This window comes from Trametes versicolor, assembly GCF_000271585.1.
Source record: "Trametes versicolor FP-101664 SS1 unplaced genomic scaffold TRAVEscaffold_8, whole genome shotgun sequence".
Classification (NCBI taxonomy): Eukaryota; Fungi; Basidiomycota; class Agaricomycetes; order Polyporales; family Polyporaceae; genus Trametes; species Trametes versicolor.
This window is the reverse complement of record NW_007360328.1, coordinates 1117861-1130465: the sequence shown is the minus strand read 5'-3', so window position 1 is coordinate 1130465 and position 12605 is coordinate 1117861. Positions and strand designations below refer to the sequence as shown.

The following is a 12605-nucleotide window of genomic DNA, read 5'->3' as shown; positions in this document are numbered from 1 at the left end:
TGTAGGCTATCAGGGAATGATTACCTATCCCGCGAATGTAAAGGCCTTTACCCATGAAAATGGTATTGAAAGGTTGCCTTTCCCCCACATTTCACCGAGCTCGAAACACAAACGGGAAAGTTTGGCTGAAACCTGCTGGGAATAGTCGTCCAATAGGCACAACTTATGTTACATATGACCTCCTGCCATATCCATGCAAAAGGGTCGACCGAGGAAAACTCACTGGAGCATTTCCATCACCTTTCTTGTAACCATAATACCTCACGTGGTATGTGGTGCGTTCTGCGCGTCCCTAGCATGTTTGGCAGGGGAAAAAGCATGTTGGGGGTGTTGTATGTGTGTTCTGAGCCCAATGCCGAATTTTCGTGGGGGCTTCACGCTGTGTTCGACGCACTCAGCGCAAAGACCCCTCTGCACGAGGCTTTGGCCAGCATGTAAGAGTGCTTACGTGTTTGAAAGCACCCAAAACACCCAAAAAGCCTCCCATGCAGATGTCTTGCTGAACATGCAAAATTATCACCAGCACGACAAAAATTTGACGTGAGTGCTTGAAAGACTAATGCGCAGCTGTCGAGACCTTATTGACGAAAAATGACTGTGAAATGCCCCTATACGAGTGTGCCCAAACAGCCGTGACCCGCCTGTCACAATGTCCGAAATCCGGCCCAAAATACACCAGATGTTCTGGCAGCAAGCTTGCAAGTGCCAGAACGGATGGGAACAAGACTAGGTTGTGGGCAGTGCCCGCCGGTCCGATTCCACCAGCCTTCTTTGAACAACTTTGACTTTTGAACAAATGCAAGTATATTAAGTTACTTGAAAACAGATCTGTTATTGAATTTATCCTCTGTATGAGCATGAGAGCCCAGTTGTCTACACCGGATACTGCTACTTACTGAGCAAGAAGGGACCAAGGTTGTTAGTGCGCTGAAGTGACCACTATGAGTGCCAGATGTAAATAAAAATCAAATACCGATCATTCAATGATGGCTAATACGTAGAGCTGAAGAGACATTGATTCTGCAATCAAGGGTGAACGAAAGACATAAACAACAGGAACAAATACAAAGGGTAAGCCAGAGCATCCATAATAGCCAATCAGCCATGGGTATAGCAGAGCCAATGAGATACGAGATCGGTGCAACTGTCTGCTTAGTAAGCAAAGGGAAAGTCACGATGATAAAACCCGATTCCTAAAGTGGAATCGTAATGCTATAATTCAAGCTCCATTGGGTAGCTTTGTGTCTTGACTTTTTGTAGGTACTTTTTCAATACATTAAAGACCCAATGTTAAATTTATGAAGTATTCTTTACCCATATCTTGTGGAAACAGTTTTAAAAAATAGGCGTTCAAAAAAGGCAAGATCTAAGATTTTAGTATCTGGTATAGCTCCCCTTGGCCTTCAAAGAAGCTGTGATCCTATCAAGCATAATGTAAACCACTGTGATGTCAGCAGTTTCACTAAAGCAGACTAAACACCAAAATAGAAACAAGCCTTCATTGCCATATGATAAGATTAGGGATACAGGAGTAATGCAGAGTGTCGCAGACATCAGCAAAACGGAGATCAGATGTAGTGGACAACAGACCAATATGGAGGTGGTAGAGCAAGTGCCCACCACTTGTGCCAGGGGTGCTGCAAGACTATGTAAGATGCTAGAGCACTTGGAAATATGTGGCGGAGATTTATATCTCTCAGTGTGTTGATACAGCTGCCTGTAATTCCTTGTAAATCAGTGGCTGTGGGGGAAAAAGCTTCAAGTAGAAGTTGCTGAGTCATCACATGACTGAAACTGCAATGATGCAGTTGTGTCCAAGTTGCATCTCCTTTTGACTCTGAGTCCCTTGACTGGCCCCCTCGGTACTTGTTGCCCTATGCCCCTACATGTCGAGCTATATAAAGACCACTAGAGCCCTTGACCCTGCTCACTGCTTCTCGTCCTTGAACCACCATCCACAATGTCCCCCACTTGGAGCTCCCCTCCCTGTGTTATTCAATCACCCAAGTCACCCTCCTTCCACCATTGCTCTTCCTCGCACACCATGAATATACTAAGGTGAGTAAAAATCAGTCCTGATATGTGTGCTTCAATGTGGGGGGATATTACCCTTTCATATATGTGCATATATTGATGTTTTATTCCTGGTAAGCACCATTATTCTTTCGCTTTGAGTGCCTCTTGTAAATTCTAGTGCACCATGTATTTTTCACATTTTCTACACTGTATGTGGATCAATGCCAGTTCTAGATCAAGGCTTGTGATCTGCAAATACCTGTAGGTACAGGTCCAGATCACCTATGGATCAACCTATGTGCAGCCTTATTCTGGAGAGAACTGCATCGACTCATGGGAGTCAAATTAATGATGTCCACCTCTTTCCATCCTCAGACCGACGGTCTGACGGAACGGACTATCCGTTCCATTACTCAAATTCTGAGGGCATTGGTCTCTCCGGACCAGCTCGATTGGTACGAGAAGCTACCACTAGCAGAATTCGCGCTGAATTCAGCGACGAGTTCTACTACGGGTTTTGCACCGTTCGAACTGAACTACGGATACTTGCCCCGGTCCATGAGTGGAATTCGAACAGATACTCCGTTTCAGGGAGTGCGTGAGTTCGCCCAGCGAGCTCTGGCTAACCTCGAACGCGCTCATGACGCTATTATCGAGTCCCGGATCTCTCAGGCTTATCACGCCAACAAACACCGGCAGGCTGAGCCGGAGTTTGAGGTCGGCGACCTCGTATACCTGTCCACGAAGAACTTATCAGTTCCGAAAGGACGTGCACGAAAGCTCGTGCCCAGGTTCATCGGACCATACAAAGTCCTCGAAAGCTTTCCGAACACGTCGAATTACGTGCTAGACCTCCCACCGGAGCTTAAGAACCGACGCATTCACCCGCGTTTTCATGTTTCCCTCCTGCGGAAACATGAGGCAAACAACGATGCGTTGTTCCCTAAGCGGGAGGCCCGCGCATTCTACGACTTCGGAGCGGACGATACCGCGGAATGGTTGGTGGACGAAATTGTCGGGCACGAATGGACAGGACAAAAGTGTCAATTCCATGTGCGGTGGACGCTCGGAGACCACACCTGGGAACCTTATGAGCACTGTAAGGACTTGGCCGCACTAGACGAGTATTGTCGTCTTATGGGTGTCAAGAACTGGCGCAGTCTACCCCGTAAGAAGTAGTTGCAGCCGCAACTGAACACTTAAGTAAGTGTTGGTCGGGGGCGACCGCAGGGAACGGAATAGAGTAGACGCGCGTCGGCACGGACGAGCGCGATCACATGGGCGCGAGACGCGACACGTCGCGGGGATCTGGCAGATCGGGCAGAGATTCGAACTCCGCCGGCGCTTGCGAGCTCGCCGTCCTAAGCGGCGAGCTCGCTATGTCGCAAGTCGATCTCTGCCACCTCACCACCATCCACCCACAACGCACCCGCCCGCGACATACACCATGTCCAACCCCTCCTCGCCCACTTCCAACCAGACCGAGATGGTCTTGGACCCAGCGGCGCAGAATGCGCCTCAGCAGCAAGGCGCTGCGATGCAGCCGGACTCAGCTGGGTCCCAACAACAGCTCCCCGCGCCATACCAGGTGCCCAACCAGTACGCAGGGGCGGGGCCGTCGCATGCGCCACTACACCCGATGGCGCAAGGCGGGTTCCCGCACGCGTACGCCTCCCCGTACGGGGCACCGCTCCCCTACCAGCACCAGTCGCCGCCAACAGTATCCTCGGCCGCACTGCACCCAACGGTGCAATATGCTCACGCGCCCGCATCGTCGAGCATGCCAGGGCCCGACCGGTCGAACGCAGCGCCGTTCCTGCCCCCTGGAATGCCCCCGCTTATGCCCATTCCAGGTATGTCGTGGGCAGCGGTCCCCAATCACCACCTCCTTGTGGCGCACTCGGCCGGATGCAGCTGTTGCACGGAGTTCGTGCGACACTACCAGGCGGCGATGAACGACTCCTCGTTCAGGAACGCGTTGACTGCGGTCCAAACCCAACTGCAGTCGCAGTTTTGGGGATATTTCGAGGAGCATGCACGCTCCAGGGAGGGAGAGAACCGCGCCGAGCATACGCGGCAAGTAGAGGACTTGGAGCGGCAGCTCCGAGCAGCATTGGCAGAAGCCACCTCGCTCCGCGAACGCGCTCGAGTCAACACCGAGCTGGAGCAGGAGCTCAATGCCGCACGGGCGGAAACGACGACTCTTCGTCAGGACCGCGACCGATATCGGTCGGAACGCAACCAGGCCCGGGAGATGCTCAATGACGAGAATCGTCTCCGGGCTCGTGCGAGCCAGACTCGGCCCAACCAAGCTAGGCGGGTCCCCGCAGTGCCGCCTGGTCACCCCGACTTCCCTGAGTCGCCGGAACGGGGGTATCCAGTGAGATCGTCGCGGTCGGCGCGGGACAATAGTCCACGCCGACCGTCCTTGATGGTGCCTCGTTCGACCGAGTCGGGTCCGTCGAGGGATCGGGATGAGCCCATGTCTATGACGGGGTCGTCTCCAATGTCCCGGACGGCGGGTCCTTCAAGGGCCCCGCACCGGGCGACCGATTCGACGCCGCCGGCGTCTGCACCGGAAGCGTTGGGGTCGTCGAGTCGGCATGCGGCCACTGGATCGGGTCCCACTGTGGACTTCCAAGACTTCGAGGAATTGTCCTCTGGGGACGACGAAGAGGATCTCTTCGACGAAAAATACATTAAGAAGAAGGCAGCACGTAAGGTGCGACAGAACGCGGTGTATGGGACCCCGTTGGCCCCGCCACCAAGGCCACCCAACTATTCGAGTGATGGACGCTTTCCGCGTCCTAGGATCACCGGATGGCCGTACCATATGCTCGCAGTCCCTGAGGACTCTAATCCTCGCGAGGCGGACCATTGGTACGACTTTGTACCCGTCACCCCGGAGGATGCTCAGCGGCTGCTGAGGGCCACAGCGACCGATATGGGTCAGGCGCGCGCTCGAATCAAGCACTTGCTTCAGCAAGTTCAGAGGAATTCGGTGTTGCAGGGTGTCCAGGGTATCCGTGCCCTCGCAGACGCGTGGCGGAACCCGGACAAGGCTCCCTACCTGCCGACCATCATGCACCCGGCAGCGTACACCCCTCCAGGTATGGAGTTCGCGGACACCTTGCATCTGCCGCCTCCCACTGGACGCCGTCCAGGCATACCTCCGAACGTCATGAAGACGACCCGCCCGGAGCAAGACCTGAACGGACCTCGTCGACAGCAGCCGCGCACCACCGACCCCCCGGAAGCTCACCGCGAATGGTGGAGGTCCTATCAGGACCGCATCCCTGTGTGGATGGAGCGCGCGCAGGATGGCGGACCGACACTGGTCTCAGCGCAGTTCTTCGTGTACACGCGGAACCCGATCGCACGGAACCGTGGAGTACCGGAGCGGGCACGCTGGGTCACGCTGGCGACCGCACTGTTCTCGGTGCCGGGACTGTATCGGCACATCCTGCAGCACTGGCAGTTGCAACCCCAGGGCCTGTACTCTCATGCATACTACACGGGGTCGCTCGACGACGACGACCTGACCGTCTTCCACGTCGCACACTGGTACGCGTCCCAGGGGCTCACAGTCGCCTTAGCCGACCTGTTCCAACGTCCGGCGCACCGCGCTCGTGCTCAGCAGGCGGGTTTGGACGCCAACACCAATGTCCTGGCGTTCCCCGGGATCGTCTCGGCCACGAGCGCGGGCCCCGTACCGCCCATAGCCTCGCTCGGCATGCGCGGCTTGGCGGTTAACCCCGCACTCGCCTTCTTACCCGCCGCACCGATCATCGCGCCAACCGTCGCGCCCGCACCCGCGCCCGCACCCGCACCCGCACCCGCGCCCGCTCCCGCACCCGCACCTGCAACCGCACCGACCCCGGTGCCAAACCCCGCCGCGCCTACTCAGATGGACGTCGATCAGTCGGCTCAGACGGTCGACAACATCGCCCACAACGCGGCGCGACAAGAGCCTGAGGGGGATGCTGCAGCCCCGGAGGGTGGTAACCACACGGAGCAGATGGACGAAGAGTCCTGAAGCCCCATATACCCAGACGAATGCGTCCATACCCACCAGTACCGCCTGGTACCTTCATCCGCCCAGACGTCGCACCAGCGTCATGGTGTATATATTGGTGCAGGACGCAGTAGCGTCCACCCTTCCCCGCGGACACTTCGCGAAGCACCGCTCGGACGGTGTGCCCCCGTCGCGAGTCAGTACTCAGGGCATGGACGACGCTCGTCCTCCTAGGGTGTCGAATGCGACGCGCCTAGTGTACATATAAAAGCGGCCTCATCGCCGCACCCTTGTATTATAGGGCCTCTGCGAGTGCAGCGCAGAGGACCCGTGTATTATACTGTGCTACCGCCACTCCGAGTTGTGGCCCTTCCTCATTGTATATTAATTTTGAGACCCCACCACGGGTCTAGGGGGGGAGAGTGTAAGAACCCGTCGGTTCTATCATAACCAGACCTTGATAGGTCGTGCGCGGAGGACGAGTAACCGTCATCAGTAAAGGAGACCGATGTCTCCGAGAACCTCGGAGACCCAGGGCGCATAGGTGCCCTTAGATTAGATGGGCTACATCATGTATCTTACGTAAGCGTACGACGCCCCAAGGTTCGGGCCTTGGGCGTCTGGTGGGGTTGACTTCTACCAACCCCACCATCCTACGAGTACGCTGAGCAATACAGCCCGGTCCAGAGTACTTGCGGGATACCGGGGACCGGTAGAGGTCACATATACTTACATGTTGGAAGTCTGCAGGTGGGAGTCAGGTAACACATCATGTAACAATTCCTCCTACTGTAGCTATATGACCAATTTGGTGGGTCACCGGTCACATTGACCTCTGCCACACTGCTTTCAGGCCCTTGTCCTAGGCCACTCGGCCCCCCCCCCCCCTACCCACCACCACCACCACCACTTTGTCCAGTGGGCCGCCACTGGTTGCACTGTTCTTAGGGCCTGCTGACAGCCCCTGTGGGGCTGCCACACTGCTTTGTGCCCACTGATCACACAAAAACCCCTCACTGAAATGGTCATATAGCTACAGTATTCTATCTAAGTCATATTGTAAAGTGCCCATAGAAAAATAAGAAAAACAGGTACCTGTGATCTAGTGACCTAGACCTAGTACCTACAGATCAACCTACATATGATCTGTGTTTGTATGTGTCTTATAATATGTTTGAGATATACTGTACCAAGGTATAATCAACACATTCCTGAACACCACAACTGGCTTACCTTTCAGGTGTAGACTAACACACATTCCTAAATTTCAATATACCTTCAATATTTACAGATGGGACTTGCACAAAGAGTGGAGACACAATAATAGACCAAGAGCAAAAAGGATATAAAGAGACATATACCACAAACCAAAGATAAATGTCCAGCCCTGAGAAGTACAAGGCTTGTGCCCAGATACAATGCCTTAAATTCTTCAAAATGGTTATGCCAACATTGACAACATGTAACATTTTATATAGATTGTACATAATTCTGCACTTGTTCAAGCCACAACATATGAATAATACTTGGGCTATAGCTGGATATGTGAATTCTGCTGCACTACACCACAAATGATACATTTTTTCCACCAGTCTGCACTTTACTCAGCTTATATCTTCAATATACAGATCATATAGGTCAGCTTTCTAGGTCAATGATTTCTGCCAGCTTTGATCTAGAGCTGGGGTTGATCTACATACTAGGTACCAGAACCTAGATGACCTGAACCTACAGGTAATTTTCAGGTCAGATCAGGTCAACCTATGCAGTGACCTGAACCTATGTGCAGCCTTACTCCAGAACTTTGATGTGAACTTGCTGTCTCTATCTGAGACTATGGACTCGGGTAGTCCATGAAGTCGGACGACTTCACGCAGATATATCATGGCCAGCTCGTCGGCGGTATTCGTGGTATTCACTGGAATAAGATGGACCATTGAGGTCAGACGGCATACTATCACCCAAATGTAGTTGTAGCCGTGCGACGACGGAAAAGGACCAACAAAGTCCATTGAAGTGGACGTCCACGGTTGTCGTGGAATGGGTAGGTTGTGTAACAACCCTGATGGCAACTGGGTGGACGACTTCACGGTGTGGCAGGTGCCACAACTGAGACAATATTTGTCTACATCCTTCCGCAACGCTGGCCACCAGAACCAATGTCGTACGTATTCCGACGTACGTTGAGGACCGAGGTGTCCCAGCGCCGTATGCGCTTGATTCAGTATCAGCTCGGGAATCGAGCGGCCCTTGTGGATGGCCCGGGGAAGACAGACGACTTCCTCGTCTTGACGGTTCTTGGTGTAGATAATGCCGTCGCGTAATGCAAAGGAACTAAACCCCGCTGGGTTGCCTAATACCTTGGACAGTGCTCTGTCGGCGGTATACCCTTCGCGGATGGCTTGCCAGAAGCCCTCATCCGATTCTACGTATTTTTGTAGGGACGGACCACCAGCCAACGCTTCCGCAAGTGTCGGTGACTTTGGCTCGGACGTATTCACGTCGGGGGTAGTTGAAGTGGGTTGATGATGAGCATACTGCTCAGATTCAACTACTCGAGCTTCTACTCGGTCCGTCGGGACTGGAGCGTCCGTGGTACGGGCTTCGCGGGCTGCTTGTTGGCGGGTACGACGTAGAATACGTCCTCCTCGTAGTTCAATGAGTCGGGATTGGGGAAGGTCATCCCCGTCCGGATCCAAACGCGCATCGGCGTTGACCATATCATAGTCAGGAATCTCGTCATGATAGTTATCATTCTCGTGGTAACGAGATAAACAGTCCGCTACCTTGTTGAGTCTCCCGGGTACGTACGTGATATCGTACTTGAATCGCGCCAGATATTCGTACCAACGAATTTGGCGACGACTCGGGCGTTCTATGCCCTGCAAGAATTCCAACGCTTTATGGTTGGTTACGACGTGTATGGGACGTCTGAGGAGCTTGTCCTCCTGTAAGAACCCGTCGGTTCTTTCATAACCAGACCGTGCTAGGTCGTGCGCGGAGGACGACTAACCGTCATCGAGTAAAGGAGAACGAGGTCTCCGAGGTTCTCGGAGACCCAGGGCGCATAGGCGCCCGTAGATTAGATGCGTTACGTCATGTACCTTACATAAGCGTACGGCGCCCCAAGGTTCGGGCCTTGGGCGTCTGGTGGGGTTGACTTCTACCCAACCCCACCATCCTACGAGTACGCCGAGCAATACAGCCCGGTACAGAGTACTTGCGGGATACCGGGGACCGGTGGAGGTCACGTACACTTACACTTTTTTACTCTAGCCGCGAGAACGAACCTTCGTTCAAAGCATCAGTAGAGCTCGACGTCACCACGTCATCAGAACTCGGACGCCTTACGACAGCGTCCTGATATGGACCCCACGCAGCCTTCTGGAACTTCCAGCCGCCCTGAGCGAGCCCCTGGCAACCAACCAGGTTCTTCGCAACCTGCCACTTCGGGCGACGCAAACCCGCCGCCAACCGCGGCTCCTGGGCCTTCGGGCCAACCCCCATCTCCCCGGGGCGATCCCGCACGAAGTTTCGTGCCCAATCCACCCCCAGCACCGCAGGCAGCTCCTGCGAATTCGCCACGACGTAATACGCTGGAACCCGAGGCTCCGCGCGCACCGTCGCGCACTGGGTCTGTACGCTCGGCCCCAGGGGGTATTCCCCAACATGCCGAGCCTCCCAGGGCCCCCACTACGGACGCTCCGCGTCCCGGATCCACCAGTAATCTTACTGAGGATCTCGAGCAGATCGGTGATACCTGGGCCGATATTAGGCAGAACTCGCAGCGGCGAGAAACGATTCAGCCCGCGCCCGCGTTACGAATCATGGGATTCCTGCGCGACTCGGCGGAACGCTATAAGGCGTTGAGAGAGCAAGTCGTGCTCGCGGAGGCCGAGCTCAATGACCAGCTCGCTGCTTTCGAGCGAGAAATGAGAGAAACGGCCCAACAAGGGGCGGACCATACAGTGGGTCCCGGAAATAACGTCGAGGACGTTATTGATGCCACTCAGGTGGAGGCCCATCTGGCTGGCCCCCCGAGTCCAACACCCAGTGAGGTGCGCCGACAACAAATGGAGTACGATCGTGTGGAACGACTACGCCGGGCTGGACTTGGTCAAGTCGGTCCCATAGCGGGTCCCTCCCGCATCGTATCCCCCGCTCCTGGAGGCCCCGCACCCATTCGTGCAGAGCAACCCCGACGAAGCGTAGCTTTCGGACCGTTCGAACCGTCGAACATCACCGCACCTCCGGACTGGGATCAGTACGAATCGGCGTCGCAGGCTCCCCGGAGAGATCATAGACCTGCCACGTCTACGGCGATACCCCAACAGTTCGTACTGCGACCGCGTCGGTCCATGGCCCCTGGTGTCTCTGTACACCCCGGACTTCCGGTTGTCCCTGAGCAGGACCTAAACCGGTCCGAGGAGCTGGCGTACACCGGTCCCAGCTACGGACCTCGCGACACCCGTGAAGTCCAACGGCTTCTTGGGATGATTGACGAAATGGTCGGAGAGGAACCTACCTCCAGCCCGCCGGCCTATTTAAAAGTCACGAAGATGACTCTCCCGAAGCCGTATGCGGGCAAGGATGATCTCGACGCCTTCGAGATTTGGTTTCATAACCTCCTCGAATTCTTCCGTACACTCCGGATAACTGGTCCTTCCATGGACCGTGATCGTCTACGAATACTGGGCGACTGCTTGGCCGACGACGCGGCCACTTGGCTGTACAATACGGTACAATCTCCTTCCCGTGAACGTCGGGAGTGGCTGTTCGAGGAAGCCATAGTCGGTTTATTCCGACGTTTCATCCACCGAGATAATCATCTCCAAGCTTCTCAGGAGTATGACAATCTGAGGTTCGAGCCCAATAAGGGCGGTGTCGCCGCGTTGTACGAACGCTTACTGTACATCACCGAGAAGATGTGGGAGAAGCCCTCTCCCTTCCAGATACGTTGCAAGTTTATCGAGACGTTGCCCGTCAGCTATGAGAATACTCTCACTGTACTTAACGGCCTCTCCGTTAAATATAATAGTTTATCTCAGCTTTATCAGGCTGCCCTCGAGATCGAGCAGAGTTCCCGGGCGATACAACAACGCCGTCGCATCCGCGACACCACCCCGGGAACCAACAATCCCTCGTCGTCGAACGACCATCGCACCGCCCGTTCGAACAATACCCAGCCACGGAGACCTCCCGCGGCGGAGCCCTCGCCTAGGACGAATTCGTCCACAGTAAGGCGACATGGTCCGTCTCGTACGGCTCCAGGTCGCACCGATCGACCAAGACCCACTCCCGGGCAGGTATCTCGTCCCGCCCCGAAGCCTGCAGCCACCAAGGCAGCATCGCAGTGCTTCTCGTGCGGGCAAATCGGGCATTTCGCATCAGACCCGGCTTGCCCCAACCATGGCAAGAAGACCATTCCTGGTCAGCGCATGTTCGCGCAACGGGTAGTGGACGACACTTCGGACAATGAGCAACCGGACGCACCCATCGGGACACAGACGGTCGAGTTCGACCTGGCCGATGACGCAGGCACTCCGGAGGACACCCAGGGGCTGGATCCAGAGGCCGAAACGGTCCAGGACCTCCCTCAGTCCGAATTCGAATTCGTAGGATCGCAATACGAATCCGCGGACGAACAAGTCCAGTCGGAATGGGAAGATTTCGAACACGACGACGCCGTGTATATGGCAAGCATGCGAGTTGAGGCAATCGCCTCAGAAGGATCGGCAAACGAGCCAAGGATCCACAGTATGGCTATTGCCAATGAACGCGGTCTGCGTCACGCCTGGATCTATGACGCAAAAGTCCGCAAGATTGAGGACCCGGCGGCCCAACCCCAACGGGTACACGAGGCTCAACGCACGCTATGTGCGGAGATACCGATCAACGGTATTAAAGCATTAGTGCTATTCGACTCGGGCTGCACTACCGACTCCATTACTCCGGAGTTTGCGTATCTGTGCAAGGCGGGCAGGATTGACCTGCAGGAGCCAGTAGGCCTCCAGCTGGGGACTAAGGGTAGTCGTACGAAGATCAATTTCGGGGCGCAAGCCGAAATCGCACTGAACTCAGTGCGTGATACACATTATTTCGATGTCGTCGATATCGACAAGTACGACGCAATATTTGGGACAGTATTCTGTCGTAAGTACGGTATCGTACTGGACTTTGCGAACGACCGGGTGTTGGTCGGGAAGCAGAGCATTCCCTTATTCAAGGAGGAGGCCATTTCCTCCAAGACACCAAAACGGTCGTTCAAGGAACCTATTAAGTGGGTAACCGAGAACGGACCGTTGGTCCAATAGGGGAGCATGGCGAAGTCCACGAAAGTGGAACCTCCCCATACGCGCTATGCAGGACCGCAAGGGTCATCGGAAGGGGGAGGGAACGGCAATATGGCCGTGACAATTCCGGTTCGACACCAAGGGCGAGCCGTCACCAGCTCTGCTCCTGTAATTACAGAGCGCATAGTACCGACGATGCACTCGTCGAAGGGTCCACGCAAGGACCGCTTCGGATTCGATGACCCATATGGGGTCAATGAGATGCTAGATCGCATAGCGAG

General features: G+C 55.0%; 1 protein-coding gene across 1 annotated transcript; it reads left to right on the top strand.

Moving 5' to 3' along the window:
• Positions 1–3463: 3463 nt before the first annotated feature.
• TRAVEDRAFT_49425 (uncharacterized protein) lies at positions 3464–6052 on the top strand (the record flags this gene model as incomplete). The annotated part of the gene is made up of 1 exon (XM_008042058.1): positions 3464–6052. The coding sequence occupies one exon, from the start codon at positions 3464–3466 to the stop codon at positions 6050–6052; it is 2589 nt and encodes an 862-aa protein (XP_008040249.1).
• Positions 6053–12605: the final 6553 nt, after the last annotated feature.